Here is a 23882-nt window from a genome sequence, read left to right as displayed (position 1 = left end):
ACTAGAATGGGAGTTTGCCTAAGATGTTGGTGATTTCCTGCAGTGATTTCTGAACGAGAAGTAGATTTAAGGTTCGAAGTCACTTTTGTGTGTGATCTCTGGGTTAAGAAGCAAATTCCTCAGTTTGAAGGTTCAAATGTTTTTCTTTGGAGAAATAGAAAAAAAAAATCCAAGGGACTTGTTAAACATGCTTGTGCCATATCGACTCCATCATAGACTGGAACTTGGCCCACAACAAAGCCTTACGGGTGTGAGGTGCTGGGGGGTTAGGTGTCGTCCTTGGGCCACAGAAACCTCAAGCATGTGGGCAGAATGGTGACCATTGGCAGCCATCAGGCTGTGAAAACAACGTGCTAATTACTGGGGAAAACAAACAGCCAGCAGTTTCTACATACCCATCAGGAGATATGAATAACAGAGTACGTACATTTTTAAATTTAGCGCATTTTTGCTGCTCAATAAATGCATAATAATAATCATCATCACATTTTTATTAGACACTGTGCATTTATGAGCGAGCTTGGTGGTCTCTTTGGGCCTCTGCCAAGGTCTAATGGAGCCTTCATAGCTGTGCAGACTCCTCTTTCAGATTTTCCCCTCCTTTCTGCATAATCTAGGGGACGACAGCAAACCTACCTGGGGTAAAGGGAACGTGAAGGAGGTAGCTTTTACTTTATCTCAGAGTCAATCTACCCTGGCTTTTCCAAGCCAAAGACATTCTTCTAGAAATCACTGTGCTCCGTGACAAAAGTTGAACAGAAGATAATCACTCACAAAGGAAAAGAAAAATGTTAGCATTAGCCTTTTTTCAAAAATTGGTTTCTGACCCAAGTGTCAACGTTCATTGACCTATAATGCTAGACACCCTGCTTCCTTATTAATAATGGCAAAGTTGGGGCTTGGCACAAAAACATCACCTTGCGTTTTAGAAAGCAGAAACGAAGGCAAAGCGAATGCCGTAACATCCCACGTATCGGATCTAATCGGCCTGGGAACATGGAAAGATGGGACGGGGACATGCGTTCAGTCAGTCAACAAATCTCTGTGGAGCATCCAAGATGGCGCAGCCCCTCTTCCTGGGACTTGGACACATTGGTTACCAGGACAAAGGCCCCTGACTTTGCAGGGCTCAACGACTGGGTGGTGTTGAAGAGCATGTCCTACTGAGTAGAAAGTGGCAGTGAAAATCCAAACATCTCGCCTAAGTTTGGACGGACGGTGAGGAAAATGAAAGCGAAGTGAGGGACTCAGGGTCATGGAGCTTGGGAAGACGCAGTTGAAACTAGACTTTCTGGGGCGCCTGGGTGGCGCAGTCGGTTAAGCGTCCGACTTCAGCCAGGTCACGATCTCGCGGTCCGTGAGTTCGAGCCCCGCGTCAGGCTCTGGGCTGATGGCTCGGAGCCTGGAGCCTGTTTCCGATTCTGTGTCTCCCTCTCTCTCTGCCCCTCCCCCGTTCATGCTCTGTCTCTCTCTGTCCCAAAAATAAATAAAAAACGTTGAAAAAAAAAAATTTGAAACTAGACTTTCTGATGGGATTCGAGTATAGGAAGAATTGTTATCTTGGAGGGGACGGCGGCCATCTCCAAGGAGGGTGGTACGGAAGGAGCCATGCCAGCTGCTAGGAAAGAAATCTAGACTCGAAGATATGGAAGAATGGCAATGAGGACTGGAATGCAATGCCAAAGAAAGGAAAAACAATGAGATAAGTTACGCGTGGTCTTCCCAGAGCTGGGCATGAACTATCTTTCAGCTTTCTTCCACCTTTAAAAACTCGAAATAGCTGTAAACTTATTTAACGTCAATAAGCAATACATTGTCTAAGGGAGATAAACACAGAATAGTGCACCATACATGGACCTGTACATTTAGAGAACAAATGTGGATTGTGTCTAACATGTAGGTAGAGGGTTGGGCTTACACACAGGGAACATTTTTCCTCCATCTGAGGCAACATCTATGTAGGAGGCTGGTTCACCACTTCTAGACACGTTTGTATGTGCACCCCACCGCACATGATGCCCCTGTATGTGGCATAGAAATATATATTTCTATGTTGTTTGGGTGTTTTTGCTTGTTTTTGTTTTTAGGTTCCAAGATATATAGTCAACATATCACCCAGAGGAGAACTGTTTGACGCGTTCTTGGAGTGATTTCATCTGTTGAATGTTAGGTAGTGACTGAGAGACCAGGTAGGTTTGTCTGGGGGGGGGGGGCATAATTAGTAAAGCTTTAGCGCAGGTAAGAGCAGGGCCTAGTGCGGCCATTCTACCTACTTTCCTTCTGCCTTTGCCGTTTCTTGCTACTACTAGATTGGTACCCACCACCGACTTGTGGTGAGACCCTTGAGGGCAGGGACCGTGTGTCGTGTGGCATTGAATTCCTAGCCTCCAGCACAGGGCTATGCACTTGGTAGGGGCTCAATGCATATTTATTGGCTAGAATTGAACTAGTATAAACATACAAGGAAAGCCTCATCAGGGAGCCCGGAATACCAAGAACTAAGTTAAAGGAAACTTGGGGCAGGTCTTCCTGCCCAACCCCAGGGCACAGCTCTCCGTGTCTCAGACACCACTCCCTGCAGTTGGGCAAGGAGGGGTGCCGACTTCAGGGTGGACTGTGTCTAGTTTAAATGATGCTCACTGTGCCACTGTGAGTGAAAAACTGTTGACAAGTCGCACATCCATCAATAGGAGAAAATTGGTGGATTATGGTATATCGATGCTATGGAAGGTGAAGCGGCCATTGAAAAGGAACCAGGGAAGTCTGCCTGTTCTGACAGAGGAGGATATCAGTGGTAGAGTACTGGTGTTTTTTTTTTTTTAACGTTAATGTTAATTTTTTTTAATGTTTACTTATTCTTGAGAGAGAGAGAGACAGAGACAGAGCGCAAGCGGGGACAGGGGGGCAGAGAGGGAGACACAGAATCCAAAGCAGGCTCCAGACTCTGAGCTGTCAGCACAGAGCCCGACGCGGGGCTCAAGCTCATGAACCGTGAGATCATGACCTGAGCCGAAGTTGGATGCTCAACTGACTGACCACCCAGGGCGCCCCCACCACCCCCGCTCTGCCCCCACCCCCCAGAGTACTGGTTTTTGAAAAGCAGTGTGCATGTCATTATGTGTAATTTGTTCCCATTTAAAGAACTACCCCTATACATATGTGCATATGTATGGGTACTTACAGAAAGCTCTGGAAGGATGTACGCACATCAAATACTAGCGAGTGCCTATGAAGGGATGGGAGAGATTTAAAAATCCATGTACTTCTGAACTGTCTGAATGTTTTACAGCAAACTTGTATTATGTATGCAATAACATATATATGTTATTTCTCTCTATATTTTTATAGATATATATTTATATATACAGATATTATAGATATATATTTTCTCTCTCTATATATATATATGGAAAAGAAGAGTTTCTCTCCTTTGTGAGAATTGGTTTGTTGTAGTAGCCTAGAATTAATGTATAAATAAGTATATATTAAATAGTTGTTATTTAACTAATTTACTATTGGTTGAGTGATTGATTCTTGGCTCAGTAAAGTGGAACAATTCTCACGAAGGAAAGAGACCATCGTTGACTCGCAAGAAGGTCTTATTTTTCATGACTGAAAGTCCTATCTTTTGGTTGGGCTTGTATTTTAGTGATGAGTTAGGGGCAGTGTCCCTTGAGAACATAGGTCCCCAAATTGTAGGCAAAAAAAAAAAAAAAAATCATAATTTCATGTCTAATACTTTTTTTTTTTTTTGCTCTCTTGCTTTGGACATGTCTACATAAAGCAAGTCAAAAGTTAAAGTAAAACTCTAGATTAGCATTGTCGCCAGAAGGGGAGGGAAATTAGCAGAGAGTCCAAGATGAGTCCCAAGCAGCTATGTTTTTATGTTCCTCCACACATAATTCTGAGGCATAGCCAGGACTGAGACCTACCCCTGGGGTTTCTTTGATACTAACCATACTCTACGGACTACAAGGCAATCTCTCCAATGTACTCTTGACATCAGCAAAAAACAGGAGTAGTGAAACATGATTTGTGCCAACATAAGTTTGCACGTTTCCCATTTGTTTGTGGTCAGCATCGAATCCCAGTCCGATATTTATAGGCTTATTATTTTAAAGTATCCCACATCAAGGCTCTGTCAAACACTCAAGACAAATCTAAATCAACGTCTTGCTTTTCTTTGTCACTATTGGGGGGACTTGGGGATAATCACAAAATTTCCTTCCAATTATGTGATTCCACCGTATGGCTCTGATAAGTCGGTACTTGAGTATACTAAATAGATTTGAATCTTTAGGCCTGGACGAGTTATATCTCAAGGTACTGTAATAATTCATGTATATAATGGCCGAGCCTGGCCAATGGTATTTATGAAACTTTTCCGTGACTCTAAAGAGTCTCTACCACACTAGAAAAATAACGGTTTTATCTATTACCATGGGGCTGAATTATTCTATTTAACTAGAATTCTTATTATTGATGTTAAGTTGCTACTAATTAAAAAAACTTTTTTGAGTGTAGTTGACACACAATGTGACATTAGTTTAAGGGGTACAACATAGTGATTCAACAGTTCTGTGCGGTATACTGTGCTCACTTACGTGTAGCTGCCATCTGTCACCACACAGCACTGTCACAATATCATCGACTATGTTCCCTATGCTGTGCCTTTTGTTCTCGGATCTCCCGCCAATCTCCTTCACCCATGTTGCCCAACCCTGTACCGCCTTCCCTCTGGCAAACATCAGTTTACTCTCTGATTTCTGCTTTTTGTTTATTCACTTGTTTTGTTTTTTAGATTCTACACACGAGTGAAATTATACAGTATTTGTCTTTCTCTGTCTGCCCTGTTTCACTTAGCATGACACTCTCTTGGTCCATCCGTCCATCTGTGTTGTTGCAAATGGCAATATCTCCTCTTTTTTATGGTGGAGTAATATTCCATTGTGTATATATATATATACACACCACATCTTCTTTGTCCATTTATTTTTGGAAAGACACTTGGGTTGTTTCCATATCTTGGATATTGTAAGTTATTTATAATTTTTCCCCCTCTTCCAGGTGTCTTTTTTTTTTTCTCCTGAATGGCCATAGTGATTAATTTTATGTGTCAATTTATGTCGGGTATTTGGTGAAACATTATTCTAGGTGTTTCTGTGAGGGTATTTTTGGATGAGGTTAACATTTATATCGGTAGACTGAGTTGAAGCAGACTGCCCTCCATAAACGTGGGTGGGCCTCAGCCAATCAGTGTATAGCCTGCGTAGAACAAAGGCTGACCTTCTCCGAGTAAGAAAGAATCTTTCAGCCAGACGACAGCCTTTGAACTAGGCACTGCCTCTTCCACTTGGCAGCTTCCAGCCGTTAGACGTGAACTGCAATGTCAGCTCTGCAGATTTCGGACTTGACCAGCATCTGTAATCACATAAGTCAGTTCCTTATAATAAGTCTCTTCATGTAATCTATCTCTATATAATAATCTTCATACATATGTAATCTTTATATATAAAGTCTAATAATATTCTATGTAGTAAATATCTCTCTATGTATATGCATATGTAGAACGCTGACTAATACAATGGATGATAAAAACCACACAATTTTCATTGTATTTTCAACCTTTCTTTTTTTTTTTTTTTTTAGTGATAAATATATTGGATTGTTAGCAGAAAAATATATGTTATGTTACTTATGAATTACATTCATGGGGCATGAGGGTGCTACAGTTATAGGTTAAAAAAACTTCCTCTTATTTTACTTTTGAGATGACATAGATTTTGAATAGATTTTGAATACAAGTTCAATTAAACGGTAAATGAAAAGAACGCTGGTGCAATTTTGATTGGGATTGCACTGAATGTGTAGATTGCTTTGGGTAGTCTTGCCATTTTAACAATATTTGTTCTTTCAATCCATGAGCATAGAATGTTTTTCCATTTCTTTGTGTCTTCTTCGATTTATTTTAATCGCTTCTCGGCCTTTTGGCTAAGATCAAGTGCAGTTTCTTTCATAAGTTTTCTATAGTTTTCAGCATACAGATCTTTTACATATTTGATTAGGTTTATTCCTAAAATTTATATGGAGCCACGAAAGACCCCGAATAGCCAAAGTGATGTTGAAAAAAAAAACCAAAGCGGAGGCATCAGCATCCTGGACTTCAGCCTCTGCTACAAAGCTATAATCCTCAAGACAGTATGGTACTGGCACAAGAACAGACATATAGACCAATGGAATAGAATACAGAACCCAGAATTGGATGTATGAAATGTATGGCCAACTAATCTTTAACAAAGCAGCAAAGAGTATCCAATGGAAAAAAGACAGTCTCTTCAGCAAATGGTGCTGGGAGGACTGAACAGCAACACGCAGAAGAATGAAACTAGACCACTTTCTTACACCATACACAAAAATAAACTCAAAATGGATGGAAGACCTAAATGCGAGACAGGAAACCGTCAAAACCCTAGGGGAGAAAGCAGGCAACAACCTCTTTGCCCTCAGCTGCAGCAACTTCTTAGTCAACACGTCTCTGAAGGCAAGGGAAATAAAAGCAAAAATGAACTATTGGGACTTCATCAAGATAAAAACTTCTGCACTGCAAAGTAAACAATCAACAAAACTAAAAGGCAACCGACGGAATGGGAAGATATTTGCAAATGACATATACAGATAAAGGGTTAGTATGCAAAATCTATAAAGAACTTACCAAACTCAACATCCAGAAAACAAATAATCCAGTGAAGAAATGGGCAGGAGACATGAAAAGACACTTTTCCAAAGAAGACATCCAGATGGCCAACAGGTACATGAAACGATGCTCAACGTCACTCCTCATCAGGGAAATACGAATCAAAGCCACACTGAGATACGACCTCACACTGGTCGGAGTAGCTAAAATGAACAACTCAGGAGACTCCAGATGCTGGCGAGGATGTGGAGGAACAGGAACCCTCTTGCACTGTTGGTGGGAATGCGAACTGGTGCAGGCGCTCTGGAAAACAGTGTGGAGGGTCCTCAAAAAGCTCAAAATAGAACTACCCTATGACCCAGCTAGAAATTTACCCAAGGGATGCAGGCGTGCTGATTCATAGGGGCACATGTACCCCAATGTTTATGGCAGCACTTTCCACAATAGCCAAATATGGAAAGAGCCCAAATGTCCATCAACTGGTGAATGGATACAGAAGATGTGGTTTATATATACAATGAAATAATACTTGGCAATGAGAAAGAATGAAATCCTGCCATTTGCAACAATGCAGATGGAACTGGAGGGTATTATGCTGAGTGAAATAGGTCAGTCAGAGAAAGACAGGTATCATATGTTTTCACTCATACGAGGAACTTGACAGAAGACCATGGGGAAAGGGAAGGGGAAAAAAATAGTTTCAAACAGAGAGGGAAGCAAACCCATGAGATTGAAATACAGAGAACAACTGAGGGTTGATGGGGAGACGATGGAGGGGGGAAAATGGGTGACCGGCATTGAGGAAGGCACTTGGGATGAGCACTGATGAGTATGTAAGCGATGAGTCATGGGAATCTACCCCTGAAACCAAGAACACACTGTATACACTGTATGTTAGCTAACTTGACAATAAATTATATAGATAAATAAATAAATAAATAAATAAATAAATAGAAATAAAAAAATAGTGAATGAAAATTGAATAAATCACTTGAAATATGTTATTTAAATATTTAATATTTAAATTAAATATTTAAATAAATGTGTTATTTAAAAAATAATGTAAATTATGTTTCATGATAAACTAAACCATACATACTACTATATTTAAAGTTGTAATGGTTTAGAGATTTTTATTTTTTTTATTTTTTTTTATAAAATTTTTTTTTAATGTTTTATTTATTTTTGAGACAGAGAAAAACAGAGCATGAGCAGGAGAGGGGCAGAGAGAGAAGGAGACACGGAATCTGAAGCAGGCTCCAGGCTCTAAGCTGTCAGCACAGAGCCCGACGCAGGGTTCAAACTCATGAACTGCAAGATTGTGACCTGAGCCGAAGTCGGATGCTCAACCGACTGAGCCACCCAGGTGCCCCTAGAGATTTTTTTTAAAATTTTTTTTTTTTAACGTTTTATTTTATTTTTGAGACAGAGAGAGACAGAGCATGAACGGGGGAGGGTCAGAGAGAGAGGGAGACACAGAATCTGAAACAGGCTCTAGGCTCTGAGCTGTCAGCACAGAGCCCGACGTGGGGCTCGAACTCACGGACCGCGAGATCGTGACCTGAGCCGAAGTCGGACGCCCAACCGACTGAGCCACCCAGGCGCCCCGAGATTTTTATTTTTAAGTTATCTCTATACTCAGCGTGTGGCTGAAACCCATGACCCTGAGATCAAGAGTTTTGTGTTCTACAGACTGAGCCAGCCAGCTGCCTCTAAAGTTTTAATAGTTTAACTACAATCAGTAACTTTCACTGACTCAGAACATGAATATTTTCAGCCACTTTAAAAGTGAACATATTTTATTCATTTTACCCTTCCAAAAATCACCAAAAACTCTGACATGATTTTAAAGTAATTTCAGCCAAGTTCGGAAACTAAAGATTAAGGGAATTTAACAAGCTTATTTTGTCCATAGACCTAGTGTTTGAGGAACTTGATCAGAATTTGTGGCAGAACTCATACCAGTATCGTCTAGACCAGGGTTTCTTAATCTTCGCACTATTGACATTTGGGGATGGATCATTCTTCGTTGTGGGATCCTGTCTTGTGCACTGTAGAATGTTCAGTAGCACCCCGGCCTCTACCGTGTAACCTCAAGTGTAGCCACCAAAAATGTGTCCAGAGAATGTCAGAAAGCCACTTGGGTGGGGGTGGGGGGTGCAAAACCACCCCAGCTGAGAACCCCTGGTGTAGACACATATGGCATGAGGAAGGCTAGTCGCATAAATAAGGGACCATAGGCTAAAATAAATTTAAATAAGAGATCGTCTAATGAAAATAAAGTTTGATAAAGAAAAACAGTCGAAAACCTTTGGAGCCTGCAGTGTGGGAGTGATAGCTCTTCTCCACCTTTGGCCTCCTCACGGTTGACATTGTGGTTCACAGGGAGCGGATTTTGCTTTTCACCGATTTTTGCAGCGCCTCGCTACCTTGGTCGTCACCAAATTTAAAACAACCACCTACCTGAAGTAAGTATATGTCAAGTGTAAAGGTCCCAATCGACCAAGCGTTGTGTTAAGCGGGCCTTGGAAGGAAGACAGGGCATTATTTCCTAAGAGTTCTGTGTTTGGTGAGGTCTGAAATGAGCTGAGAAAGTAGTCCCGTTAACTAAATTAGCATGGGTGGGAGAGAATATTGAGAGGCCCTGAGGGTCAGTTTGATGTGTCCAGTTGGCGAGGCTATAGTCCCCAGTTGTTTAATCAAACGCTTGTCTAGGTGTTGCTCTGAGGTATTTCATACACGTGGCTAACACGTATAATCAGCTGACTCGAAGTAAAGATTATCCCGAATAATATGGGTGGGCCTGCGCCCATCAGTTCAAAGCCTTTAACGACATTAACTGAGGTTTCCCTGGGGTGGGAAACCTTTCGTCTGTCCACACCGGCTTCAGCTTTTGCTCCCGAGTTTCTGGCTTGCAGGCCTGCCCCACAGGTTTTGAACTCGCCTTGCCGGCCCTCACGGTTGTTGGAATATGTATCTCTCCCTCCCCCTCCCTCTCTCGCTCCCTCCTCTGTTTCCCCTTAAGCCTTAATGCTCAAGCTGACTTACAACAGAAGAACAACCGCCGTTTATTATCCAGGGACAGAAGGAAGACAGGCCTCCATCTCATGTATTCTGTCTCCTTCTGGAGTCTGGCACGTGGTGCTCAATAAATGATGAGTTGGATGCAGCACGTCATACTAGCAATGGCTACAAACACCTCTGGAGCATCTACACTTTAGATGTCTTTGCCAGGAAGTGGGGAATTTCTGTGAAAAAGGCACCGTCTGGCTTTCAAAAAAAAAAAGCATTCTCATATAAGTCACGTTAAACACACTGTTGAAAATGTGGAAAACGGAAGGCACACACACTCACGTTCGCGATCAGAACGTGACTCGGGTCGGCTTTCGGCGCATTTCCTGGAGGCTCCTCTCCTCCTGAACCCCCACCCCGTGCAGATGTTTTTGTGCAGAGGCAGTCACGCTGTGTTTAAAATTTCTCCCAGCTTCCTCTCTTGATACGACTTCATCTTCATAAATCTCATTTTCCCTTTGTTTATTTAGTTTTCTGTTGAAAAAAGCAAAACCGATGAGCGCTCATTAATAAGATGGAACTTTGTGGGGCCCTTTCAGATGCGCGGCCTTTTCCACGGGCTCTCTTTTTATCCTGCAAACAAGCATACGGCGAGTATTTTCATCCCCGGGCTACAGATGAGGAAACTGCCCTGGGAGTCCCTGAAGAGCTCGTGCAGTCTGCCCGATGGCAGGCCTTCGGAAAAATACGCTCTTTCCCCTTTGCCATGCAGTCGTGTTTTGCTTGGTTTACGCCATCTTCTCTTTCGTGGCTAACGGCATTGATGGGTTGAGAGAGCACCCCTGTTCATCTTGTTCTGTGAGAAAGAACGTGCGAAGACTCAGTAGCTCGTTCCATATTGTATCGTATGGCGTCAGTATTTTCCCGCAACTTGACAAAGTGAAGCGCGCCTTTTTTTCACGTTTTACTTCAATTTCTGTTTTCAAATTTAGGTCACATCCCAATGATGCTTACTGAGGAAAAGTGAACTCTGGAGAGCCACGGTTTGGGGCTCTGGGTGAGTCGCTGGTAACCATCCCACTCGAAATCCACGTAATCGGATACATACTTAAGACGGACAGACCAAAGTGCCACATCATCATCCAAGTCCACTGGAAGGACGCAAAGTAAAATGAATAACTGAGTGCATGAATAAGTACAATTCAGCTACGATTAAAGAAATGCTCAGAGATTAAGAAGGAGCACAGCGAGCTGAATCTCTTTTTCACGTGAAGAAGTAACTCCGAGTACAGCATTCTCTCCATTGGGGGTATACTCAGAAATACTAAGGACCTTCTGCTGTTTTGCTGTGTACTGAAGCAAATCGTGCCACATTAGAATAAACGATTCCCTTACATTAAATATATTACATGAAAAAAATAAATAAACAATTCCCAAATATGGCTGATTAAAATCGCGTGTGATCACATTACAGCACGAAAACATGACTTTACTTCCTTTGCCCTCAAGGAGCTCACGTGTACTGTGAATAATAATGCTCCCCCCCCCCCCCCCCCCAGCATTTACTGTCTGTGGTGATGTCGTGTGCTGAGCGTGGCTCTAGTTTTCACTTTTCTTTGAACCCACGCTGTGTAACTATTCTTGAGTCTCGTACACAAGCTGATATCAAATGTGCTTCTTCTCGGTTTGACCAGTTTATGACCAAGACTTGGTCTCCTCCCCTCTCCGATTTCTAAAAGAATTGCACTGATGCTGGGAGAGGATTTCTGACCATAGGGACTTCCCGAATCTCCTCCAGAGAACACCACGTAAGTGTTGCCGGCTCAGCTTAATAGCAGCTACTCTGCCACAGCGACAGGGGCTTTGTCGAATTGCAGAAGCTATCTAGAAGGTACTTAAAGATGGTGTACATTCCACCTCTTTGAAAGGTCAGCTTGGGAAACCTGTCTAGAGAGACAGTAAGGATAAACGTATCCTCCCAGCTCTGTAATAACGAGAAGCCAGCATGGTTCTCTAGAGGTAAGTTTACATACCAGCATAATTCATGAAATTAATGTGCCGGGAGGTTCATAAAGGGTACAGTTTTACTGCTGTGTGTGTGTCTCCTTAGAAAATTTTGGGATGTTACTATTATTCTTTAAATTAATTTATTTAAATTCAAGTGAGTTAACATACAGTGTAGTCTTGGCTTCAGGAGTAGAACCCGGTGATTCATCTCTTACACACGACACCCAGTGCTCATCCCAACACGTGTCCTCCTTAGTGCCCATCACCCTTTTAGCCCGGCCCCCCACCCACCTCCCCTCCAGCAACCCCTCAGTTTGTTCTCTGTATTTAAGAGTCTCTTATGGTTTGTCCCCCTCTCTGTTTTCTATTTGTTTGTGTGTTTTTTTGTTTTTTGTTTTGATTTTGCATTTCTTCCCATCAGTAACCTGGTGGAAAAATGCTGTCTGAGGTGAATGTTTCATAAGTGCTGTAAACCCACCTTTATGAAGATCTCAGGTGATTCACCAATAACCTGAAATCAGCCTGAATCTGCGTGCATTCAAGCATTCTTGTAAGCGGAGACTAACAAGCGTGAGTCAGTTGTTGGAGACTGTGCTGTGTAGCCTGGCAAATAAGCTCCCATTTGTTTTCATGTCCTTCATACAGAGGGACTGCAGACAAGCCAGGTCTCAGAAGAACAGAGGAGAACCCTCCTCCCTTCCCCGTGGGCGGTTGTGCCCAACGGGTGTGGCTTCACAGATGTCCCGCAGAGTCGGGTACCCTAGTTTACCCTACGCCACGGACCTGGTAAACGTTGGGATAGTGGATGTGTCACACCCTTGAAAACTACAAAACATCATGACATATAAGGTAGAATCCTTATCGTAATAATCCTGTCATCTTCAGAAATAAAATGTGAAACTTCTACTTGTGGATACTGTGCAGTCAGCTGAGGCCGGCCAGTAACTCTACTGTAACGACTAGGAAAAACCAGAGAAATTACACAAATGAGATCTGGAAAGGCGCCCCTGGGTTGTGGAAGAAATGAGTAGTAGAGGAACTAAGATCACAGAGAGAGAGAAATTGTTTGCAGGTAAGCTGCAGACGCACAGATGTTTTTGGCCCTGGTGACATTTATTGATTCTGGGCACAGGTTGAGGATCAGGCGTGGCTCGGGCAGAGGGTCCTTGTAAAGGTAAGAGAAACCAACAAAGCTCTAACCAACTGGGGGCCTAGTGTGAAAATATTACAAACTTGAGGGGCTTCACCCTCAAAGCTGGTTTTCTCCACAAGACGTTTGCTGAGTTCTCAGGGTTCATAGGATGCGGGGAAGTGAAGCTGAAAGTTTCTAAGGGGCAAATGAAACCTCCCACAGGCTTATGTTCTTAAAAAGCAAGATGCCTCTGGGGGATCGGGCCCGCTTCAAGCACATGGCTGTTTCCTCCTGGCCTTAAGGCATTTGCCAGATTTTGGGATTCCTGGGTTAAGCGTCGGACTTCAGCTCAGGTCATGATCTCACGGTTCGTGAGTTAGGGCCCCACTTCGGGCTCTGTGTTGACAGCTCGGAGCCTGGAGCCTGTTTCCAATTCGGTGTTTCCCTCTCTCTCTGCACCCCCCCCCCCAAATAAACATTAAAAAAAAAGACTTTTGCCAGATTTTGAAGCTTTGTAAGGGTGAGGAACCTGGAAAGTTGGTTTGAAAATGTCTGACCTCTTCTAGAGTTGAGGAAACAGACACCCCCTGGGCTCTCCATCAGAAGTAGGGAGGGCTATACTCAAGGAACTGGGTGAGCCAAAGATCTGTAGAGTCTTACTAAAACTGCAACCCAACCCCAGCCCAGTTCAATTATTGATTGGATTCACATGATCAGCCACTCATATCTAAGAAGAAAAGGGACACGCTCTCTAGTGGAATATAGCATCAGCAGGAACTTACATATTTCTAAATAGCTGCCATACAATCAATAATATCTAGACATGCATGGATATAAATTAATATAGGCTGTACAAAAGTAAACATTTTCTAGATGTTTTCTCCCACTCTAAAGAGATTTTGATGTAAATAGAAAAGCAGCTATTTATTTATTTTTAAGTCAGTTTTTTTTTTAAGTTTATTTTGAGAGAGACAGAGCAAGTGAGGGAGGAGCAGAGAGAGGGAGAGAGAGAGAGAGAGAGAGAATCCCAAACAGGCTCTGAGCACAGAGTCAGACTTGGGGCTCAAACTCATGAAACTGTGAGATCATGAACTGAGCTGAAACCAAGAGTCAGCTTCTTAACTGACTGAGCCACCCAGGTGCCCCAGAAAAGCAACTCTTTAATAAAAGTATGACGTTGATGTTAGTAGGTAGATAATTGGAATGAGATGCCTATTCTTTTTCACTCATCCTTTACCTCATTTGATATATGACTTCCAGAAATGTCAGTCACACCTCTGATATTATTTTATGCTTCTTAATGTAACTTACATTTTATACTTTTTCTGTTCTTCCTATGTCTTATGTTTTTAGGTACTTATTAAATATTAGAAACTTGGCAATTAAAAAGCATCAAACTATAAGAAACGAAGTAGATAGATGTGCCGTTAAATTTAGCATTCTTATTAATGATAACCAAAGGCAGAGTTAGGAAAAAAAATGGAGAAGAGAATATAGACAGATAACTCAGTGGGAATCTGGTTACAAATTAATCTTAAACTGCAAAGAATTAGGAGTGGAGAACGCAGACTTTTGCGTTGGAAGGTCCGTGTTAGGATCCTGCTTCATCGCTGTTCAGCTGTGTGACTTCAGGCAAGTGTCTTGACCCCTCTAAGTCTTAGTTTCTTCAACCCTAACAAGCAGAGGTAATAATGTCAAATTTGTAGTGTAATGAAGTTTTAAATGAAATAGGGCAAGTGAAATTCTTGGCGTGTATTGAGTGATAACTATTATTGTTGCTGTTGTTACTTTTACCCCATCCATATTCTAAAAGTGGGGGTGGGGGGAAGTAGAGAAAGAGGCAAGAAAAAGAGTTAAAATGAGTTATGCTGGAGTGACCAAAAGGAAAGTGGAGAGGCATGGGAATGGAGAGGCAAACAAGGAGGGGAGGTTACGGTAGGAAGTTGGGCAGCTTTGCAGGCCATGAGAATGAACTCCGAGTGGAAGGTGGGACATTTTGAACCGGCGATGTGATCTAATATTGGGACAATTACAAGTGAAGAAAGTCCTAGGACTTTGCCGGTCACATTTTATGATAGGAGAAATCAGGAGAGGCAGAAAGGTAAAAGGAACCGGGAAAGTGCTGAACACTGCTACGGACACACAAGAATTATCCTGAAAGAGACGGAAAGGAGCAGCATCTGGAGATTGACTCTATTACATTTTCAGAGATGTGTTATTTCACGAACCTGGGTCGTGTGCAGAAAAGTCTTCCCTGATCACATTTTCTGCAGCTCCTCCCAAGACCAGGTGCTGTACTTCCATTCCTTCCAAAGAGGAATATGTAATTACGTAAAAAAGTTAAGCCATGCTTATGTTTTTGTAAAGAAACGCTACATTCGTGTGGTTCAAGATGGTAAGAAAGTGTATGCAGTGAAAATTCTCCCTCCTATTCATTGTCCCCTAGGTATATGATTTTCAGCAGACAAGCAAAGCTATTGTCTTTGTTTCTTCTATATATTTCTAGAGATATTATTTACATGTATTAATATAAAGGTTTTCCTTTAGGACATAAATGATGCCATAACACATATACTGTTCTGGATTGTATTTTTCTCTTCAACAGTATTCTTTGGAGTTTAGTCCATGGTAGTATACAAAAACCTTCCCTATTTTTTTTTTTCCTTTACCAAGCTGCTTGAGATTCTATTTTATGGAATTATTTTTGAAAAAAAATTTTTTTGATGTTTATTTATTTTTGACAGAGACAGAGACAGAGACAGAGACAGAGCATGAGCGGGGGAAGGGCAGAAAGAGAGGGAGACACAGAATCTGAAGCAGGCTCCAGGCTCTGAGCTGTCAGCACAGAGCCCGACGCAGGGCTCGAACTCACAGACTGAGAGATCATGACCTGAGCCGAAGTCGGACGCTCAACCGACTGAACCACCCAAGCGCCCCTATGGAATTATTTTAATTCGTGTAACCAGTCATTCATTTTTAAACTTTATTTATTTTGAGAGAGAGAGTGTGCACGCATGCTTATGAGTCGGGGAGAGAGTGGCGCAGAGCCCCACGTGGGGCTCAGTCTCACGTACCCTGAGATCATGACCTGAGCCAAAACCAAGAATCAGACACCCAACTGACTGAGACACCCAGATGCCCCATAACCTGTTCCTGATGGACACATGAACTGTTTCCAGTCTTTTGCGACTACAAAGAGCGCTACAGTGAGGAATCTTCTGCACACAGGATTTTCTACATGTGTATATAGATACTGAAGATAAATTTCCAGAAGAGAGATTGTTGAGTCAAAGGATCTGTGCAGTTGTGATATACAAGTAGATATTATCAAAGGTGCCCTTCCTCAAGGCTGTGACAACTTCATCTCCACAGTGATATATGAGAGCATCTGAATTCCCCAAACTCTTAACACAGTATTTTATATTATTTTTTAAATAGTTGTCGAATTATAGCAAAAATGGTATATCTGCAGTTTTATTTTACATTTCTTTTATTATAAATGGAATTGAAACTATTTACTAATGTTTAAGAAGCATTTGAATTTTCTGTAAACTATTCTATCGTATTTTTCTTTTGTCCCCCCACACTTTAAATATGTCATTCCACTCTCCTCTTGGTTGCATGGTTTCTGAGGAAAAGTCCAATGTGATTCTTTTCTTTGTTCCTCTATAGGGAGGATTCCCCGCCCCCCCTCTGGTCTTTTTCAAGATTTTCTCTTTGTCTTTGTCTACACTGTGGATATATGTTGAGCGTGAGGTACACTGTACATTGTTTTGGGTTTGTCCTACTTACTGTTCTCTGACCTTCCTAGATCTGTGGCTTAGAGTCTGTCATTAATTTTGGAAATTTCTTAAATGTTATCTCTTCAAATATTTCTTCTGTGTTTCTCTCTTTTTTCTCCTTCTAGTATTCCCATTACATGTGGGATACTTCCCTTGTCGTTTTCCCACAGTTCCTGGATATTCTGTTCCGTTGTTTTCTTTCTTTTATCTCCGCGTTTCAGTTTGAGAAGTTGCTATTGGCATGCATTCCGAGCTCACTGGCTCCTTCCCTGACTGTGTTCAGTGCCCTGCTGAACCCATCAAAGGCCCCCTTCATTTCCGTCGCAGTGTTTCGGATTTCGCGCACTTCCCGTAGACTCTTCCCTTTACCTTTCTCTTTTCTGCTGTCATCACCTATTGGTTCTTGCATGTTATCCACTTTTTCCATTAGAGAGCTTAACCCATTAATGATGTTTTTTTCAAAAAAATGTGTAACGTTTATTTGTGAGAGACAGAGCACAAGCGAGGGAGGGGCAGAGGGAGAGGGAGACACAGAATCCAAAGCAGGCTCCAGGCTCTGAGCTGTCAGCACAGAGGCCAGTGTGGGGCTCAAACCTACGAACCTGTGAAGATCATGACTTGAGCCAAAGACGGATGCTTAACTGACTGAACCACCAGGCGCCCCTAGTGATGGTTGTTTCAAATTCCGGGTGTGATAATTCCAAAACTTCTAACTCTTACTTTGTCTTTGTACACTGTGCTTTTTTTTTTTTTTTTTAACCTTTTAACCTTTTTGTGGAAGGCTGGATATGATGTATTGGGTAAAAATTACTTAGGTAGACAAGCCTTTTGTGTGAGATTTTATATTTATCTGGCTAAGAGTTAGGCTGTTTTTACTGTTTGCAGTTGCTGTGGGGTCAGGGACTAAAATTTCTTCCGGGGTCTTTTTCATTTCCCTTGTTTTATCTGGGAGGCTTCCTAAATAAGGTCTGAGTCTTGCAGTTCTTGTGGCTCTAATAATCCCTGCATTATGCTGGAGCCCTCTGGATGTCGTGGCAAGAGGTAGAGGCAGGGGAAGTGTTCTCTAGTCCTATGACTAGGTCTCAGTCTTTTAGGAATCCCGAACTGGGTATTTCCTTTTCCCCACAGTGAGGTCTAGAGGGGGCTGGAGGGAATGATGACTTCCCCGTCTTTACATGTCAGACTAGAAAACAGAAGTCCTATTTTTCTTATTGATTTATAGGAGCTCTTTACATATTAGGGAAATGAGTTCTTTATCTTGATATGAGATGGACATTTTTTCCATTTTGTCATTTATCTTCTGAATTTGTGTTTTCCCTCCATGCAGTTAAACATTGTTTTGTCTGTGGTAGAATTTGTCATCATTCCCTTTCGGGCATTTGGATTCTGTGATACAATTAGTAAGAACTTCACTACTGAGATGATAAAGGAATTCTTCCATTGTTTCTTTTACTATTTGTTATGGTTTTATTTTTTAATATTGAAATATTTGCTCCATTTAGGTTTTATCTTCACGTAAAGTGTGAGGAATAGATATTACTTATTTTTTCCCAGCTGTCTATTCAGTTGTTTCAAAACCATTTGCTCAATAGTTCATTCCCCACCTCCCCTGATTGCTTATCATGTATTAAATTATACTATGTATTCAGGTCTATTTCTGTGATTTCTATTCGGTGTCATTGCTTTATCTATATGACAACACTACTCTGTTTTGAGTGTTATAGCTTTAAAATATTTAAAAATATTGTATGGCTAGTTACCTTCTTATTTTTCTTGTCAATTTCAAACATTTTTTGGTCAATTTAAAATGAATTTTCGATATTAACTTTAGCATCTGAGTTTCTAATTAAAAAACATATTGGGTTTTTTTTTTGTGTTCATGTTAAGTTTTTAGATTAATTTAGGAATGATTATGTATGTATGAAATTGAGTTTTTTCAGTCTGAGAACACTACATGCCTTTCTATTTGTTTAGTTCTTCTTTTGTGTCCCTAGAGAGCTTTAAATGTGTTTCTTCATGTAGACCTTGCACATTTTTGTTAATTGTATTCCTGGAAATTTATCTTTCTTGTTCCCCCCGTATTGTAACTATGGCCTTTATTCCTTCATTATGTCTTTTAACTAGTTGTTCTTGTATACATATAAGCAATTTCCTTCTGTGTAAATTTCTTTTTTATATTTATATTTATTTAATGCAAACATGCCATTTATAAAAATTTATAATATATGTATATATGTGCATATATGTATATGCTAATATATGCTTATTGTATGCACAGTATAGTATGCATATAGTATATGCTCGTATATGCTTATTATACTAGAGGGTCATATACTTGGCACCATCACTCGTTAGCACTGTGGCAATAGGCATGTTACTTAATGTTTAGAAGTCCGTTTTTTCATGTGTAAAATGGGATAAGAGTACCTATCTCATAAGGCGATTTTGAAAGTTAAAAAGGTAAAACACAAAAGCACTTAGTAGTGTGGAACACAGCAAGCAGTCAATAAATGTTGGTTCCAATAGTTCTGTCCTCTTACCATTGAAGCTTACCTGTAGTCCACGGGGGTCAGAATAGGAACTGACTTCAACCTTCCCAAACACTCCTCTCCACTCCACACTCCTCACAATTTCCAAACCAGAGCCCTTGACTAAGGGGCTGTAGAGGAGGTGGGGAGGGTGGGGGAAATGGAGATGGGAGGGTGGAGGCCCAGTTACACCTTTATTGTAGGAAACGAATGAAAGTATTCCATGGTGATGTGCATTTGGGGGTCCAGGGAAGTCAGGAGGAGGGGACACGTGTTAATGAAGAAAGCAGTAGAGGTGGGCAGAGCGCTTTTTCCAGCGGTCACCTGAAATTTGTAGGGACTTTATTATACCTTACAGGCCATTGTTTACATACATGTGTCATAAACTCAGCCCCGGCCCATGAAAGGGGTATCAGCAATCACGGGGAGCAGATCTCGGTGGGGCAGGGAGGGTTGGGGAAGCTCTTTCCAGATCTGTTGCCCCCTATCTTAGTGCTCATTGCTCTTCATGGCTCTCTTCACTTACCTCATCATTTATTCCCATCGGGGTCTAAGCACTAAATGATCAGCAGAAGAGACTGATGAAGAGAAAACCAGAGGGATTAAAATATTCTGAGAGGAGGGAGACAGCCTGAGAGAGCACTGCGATGGGAATCAATAATAGTATTTGCTGCATATCTCATGGGCAGAGATGTGGGGGGAAGGACATCAGGACTAGCATAATGATAGCTCTTAAGTGTCTATTGTTTGCTGCCCGTTTTATATGCATTTTTCCTTTTATTCCTAACAACAGTCTTCCAAGGCAGGTGTTATTAAGCCAATTACACCACGTGTGTGGAAAGCAAGGCCTCATTCCTCTTGGAGTTTGGCATCTATGTACCAATTGAAAAATACTTATAAAACCTACGCACACAGGCGTGGACCCAGGAGCTCATGACCATGCGTTCTGGCGAAAATGGGACGCGACCCCTGGAAGGAAAGAGATGATCGCCTTAACTGTAATAGGAAGGCAGGACCAAACAGAGGGGAAGGCACCTTGACCCGCACGTTGACGGCGCAAGGAAGGGGCGGAGGCTTCCTGCGGCTCGAGTTCGGCGTGCGGATGAAGTGTGGGTTCGTCCGCCGCAGTAGCAGAGCGACGCCGGGAGCACGCTGCTCCTCGGCGGGGAAGCGCTCCGTCAGCTCCTCAGCCCCGGCTCCCGCCGCCGCATCCTTTTTAAAGTGACAGTCACGGGGCTGCAGGATTCGGAAGCGGAAATGGTCTTTGCTCATTGGCTCACCATCTAAACTCGGACCGAAAGAATGTGGTTGGGGACAGCTGGCGGAAACTGTCCCAGGCCCGTCTTCAGTGGAAGCGTCCACGTGCTGCTCAGGGCTCCCCTCATCGAGCGTCTGGCCCCCTCTCCCCCCGCCCCCGGTCGCCTGTCTCCCTTCATCAGCTTCTGCTGGCAAAGCCACCCACCCGGCACACGGGGCCCGCGCGGCCCAGGGACGGCCCCGCGAGAGCCGGCGCTGCTGGCTGCCTCCGTGCTGGATGCCGGCCACTCGGGTGGTTTATGAGAAGTGACACTTCCTCCCCGGCTTCTTGAGCAGTTACCGTGAAAGCCCACCGTCGACGTGACCGCCGTCAATGCCGCGGGGCAGGGCTCTGGTGCTTCCTAAACACGTAAGCACGACGCACGGAGTCAGCCCGCGGACACCCAATGACCTGGGACTGCGGCAAAGGGGTGTGGGAATGGCCAGGAGGGAGGACCCCCTCGCTCCTCGCCCTCCTCTCCGCCGGGGCCGGGCCGGAGCACGCCTTCCGCCCCGGGGGCGGCGGAAGGTCGCTCCGGGTCGCCGGCTACCCCCCGCACCCGAGAAATCTGCCAATTCACGACTCCCTCTCATCTTCCGGCGAAACCCTCTCGTCCCGAGCAGGGCCAGCCCCGGGGCCTCACCTCCGGCCTCTCGCCGACTCCTGGGGCGGATCCCCCCCCCCCAACCCCGCGCCCCCATAAAGAGGCTGCCTCCCTTTCCCGGCGCAGGGGTCCAGTCTCCGCTCCCACCCCGCGCCTCACTCGCACGTCCCGCGCACTAGAGCCGTGCTCAAGTCCCGGCAACTTTCACCATCTTGACCCGAGAGCCGGGCCATTTCTGAGACAATGTGAACAAAGGGGAGCGGCGGGGCGAGGGGCCGGCGGGCGGACTGCGGGGCGAAGGTGTGCGCGCGCGGGGGCGGGGGGCGGCGCGGGGGGTCCCGGCGCCGGCCGGCCGGCCGGCCCGGGCTCCGAGCGCGCCGCCGCCGGGCTCCGGGGCCGGCCTGGCTCGGCGGGGCCCCCCGAGGCCCGGGGTGGCGATTTCTTTCTTTGTCCCGGCCCGTGGCCGGGCGCGGAGGCCGCTGGCCGCGGGCAGGAAGCCGAGCCCGGGCTCCGGGGCTCGGGCTTGCGCTTGGGGCCCCGCGAGGCAGGGCAGCAAGGAGCGGCTGCGGGCCCCAGGGCGCCCCCCACGCGCCTCCCGCGCGCTCCCCCGACTCCGCGGCTGGCTTCCGACCGTGGGGGAGACCCCGGAACTCCTCGGTCGGGCCGCAACCGCCAGGGCGGCACGGCTCGCCCTCAACAGCGTGGCTGGGGGCAAAGAGGGGGTCCACTGGCGCGCTCGCCTCCACCCCGACCCTCCGAAGATGCGCGCGCTAGTGGAACTCGGGGGCCGAGGCGGTTCTCTGGCGCCCCCGCTGCCGGCTGCACCGCGGTCGCCCGGATCCGGGCTGCCAGGCTGGACCTAAACATAGCCGGGTGTGTAGAAACCGATGCCGTCAGAAAGCCCCGAACAGAACGGTGGGCACATCTGCCTCGCCTGTGTGTGTGTGTGGGGGGGGGGGGGGTGGGTAGGGAGAGGGAGAGAGAGACCGAGAGACAGAGAGGAAAAAGACAGGGAGAGAGAGAAGCTGGGTCCACATCCATCCGGCTTACCTGCAGCACGGTTTGCGCCTCTGCGTGTCTGGCATTAAGAATGAAAGAGAAACTGCCCTGTGCATTCGAGCTCACCGAATCCCCCCCACTTCCCTCCAACTCTTTCAACTAAGTTTTATTTTATAATGCAAGGCAACACTGCAGAGTCCACGCGAAAACCCGCTTCCCGATGGCAGTCTGAACCTCCGTCGGTGTCTCCAGCCAGATTTTAGGTCGCCAGCCTCGATTCAGCAGGAGACGCGGCGTTTCCGCCTCCCGCCTCCCGCCTCCCCCGGTGCATCCTCCTTTGTACGGCGAGGGCTGCTCGGCCGTCTCCCGGGAAGTCCCGCGCTCTGGCACGCTGCGCCGGGCCTGCGGCAGAGCCGCGCGGGCCGTGCGGGCGGGCGCTAGGACCGCGGGGAGCCCGGGCGGCCGCGGCGCTACCTTAAACCCAGCCCAATGCCGCTGCCTGCGCCACTCTGCGCGCCGGCGGGGGCTGCGCAGGAGGAGCGCTCCGCCCGGCTACAACGCTCCGCGAGCCGGCGCGGCAACACCTGTTCGCGGCAGCCAGGGCGGCACGCGAGCTCCCGGTCGCGGCTCCGCTCGCTCGCCGCTCGCCACCCGTTCTAAGCCAATGGACGTCTGCCGAGCCTCTGGAGAATTCTGGATACTAGCTTTGGACGCCTAAAGTTTTTTTCTGCTTTTTGTTTTTTTAAATAACAATAATTTTTTTTTTTTTTTTTTTTTTTTTAGAGGGGGGACCGGGAGGGGAGATTTTGTCGCCGCCGCCAACGTGAGATTTTTTTTTTTTCCCCTTGAAGGATTCATGCTGATGTCTGCAGAGTCGGTTAGAGTAAAAACAGCGCATGCCTTCCTGGAGTCGGGATCCGTAAATTCTGACGTAGCCCGTGCATCTTAAAAATCCTTATAATAACGCCTAGGCATTTAAGTTGCTATGGTCATTCCGATCTCAAACCAAATGGAGAAACTACGGATTTTTTTTCCTTATTACGGTCGGATGGGATGAAGACCTTCCTGCCTGCTAAGAGCTGGGGATCTATCCATAGAGATACATAGATATGTTTATCAATATGTCAGTGTGTGAGTATAAAGTGGTGGTTTCTTAGACTATCAGTGGTTTGACCTTGAACCTGTGCCAGTGAAACAGCAGATTACTTTTATTTATGCATTTAATGGATTGAAGAAAAGAACCTTTTTTTTTTTTTCTCTCTCTCCGCAACTGCAGTAAGGGAGGGGAGTTGGATATACCTCGCCTAATATCTTCTGGGTTCATACCGTCATTATTGTTTATTGCTGTGCTCCAAAAGCCGAGTCCTCTGATGGCTCCCTTAGGTGAAGTTGGGAACTATTTCGGTGTGCAGGATGCGGTACCATTTGGGAATGTGCCCGTGTTGCCGGTGGACAGTCCGGTTTTGTTAAGTGACCACCTGGGTCAGTCCGAAGCAGGGGGGCTTCCCAGGGGACCCGCGGTCACGGACCTGGATCATTTAAAGGGGATTCTCAGGCGGAGGCAGCTATACTGCAGGACTGGATTTCACTTAGAAATCTTCCCCAATGGTACTATCCAGGGAACCAGGAAAGACCACAGCCGATTTGGTAGGTATACCATTAACCCTTTAATGTCCGTGCGATGCCATGTTCGGGTTATAACTACCAAGAAGGTGGTGGCCGGGCGGGGGTATGCAGGAAGGGGTCTCTCCCTCTGCTTCTGTTTCTGTCTTGCCAGCTTAAAAAAAAAAAAAAAAAAAAAAAAAAAGAAAAGAAAAGAAAAAAGAG

At 44.8% G+C, this 23882-nt stretch overlaps 1 protein-coding gene across 18 annotated transcripts in view; it reads left to right on the top strand.

Moving 5' to 3' along the window:
• FGF9 (fibroblast growth factor 9) overlaps positions 1-23882 on the top strand; it is a 95691-nt gene that overhangs the window by 39597 nt on the left and 32212 nt on the right. For 5 of the 18 annotated variants that reach the window (XR_013556008.2, XR_013556000.2, XR_013556031.2 and 2 more), the window contains 2 exons: positions 10699-11725; positions 12135-15581. The exons of 1 other annotated variant lie outside the window; for it this stretch is intronic. Coding sequence is in view for 1 of the 17 variants with exons in the window: in XM_060637552.3 (XP_060493535.1) it covers positions 23426-23702 (277 nt within the window). In the remaining 16 variants the exon portion in view is untranslated. 12 more of the 18 variants (XR_014137592.1, XR_013556015.2, XR_013556027.2 and 9 more) reach the window with 12 other exon arrangements.

Source organism: Panthera onca, chromosome A1, assembly GCF_046562875.1.
Source record: "Panthera onca isolate mPanOnc1 chromosome A1, mPanOnc1 haplotype 2, whole genome shotgun sequence".
NCBI lineage: Eukaryota > Metazoa > Chordata > Mammalia > Carnivora > Felidae > Panthera > Panthera onca.
The sequence above is the reverse complement of the archived record's forward strand: the minus strand, read 5'-3'. Positions and strand labels throughout refer to the sequence as shown.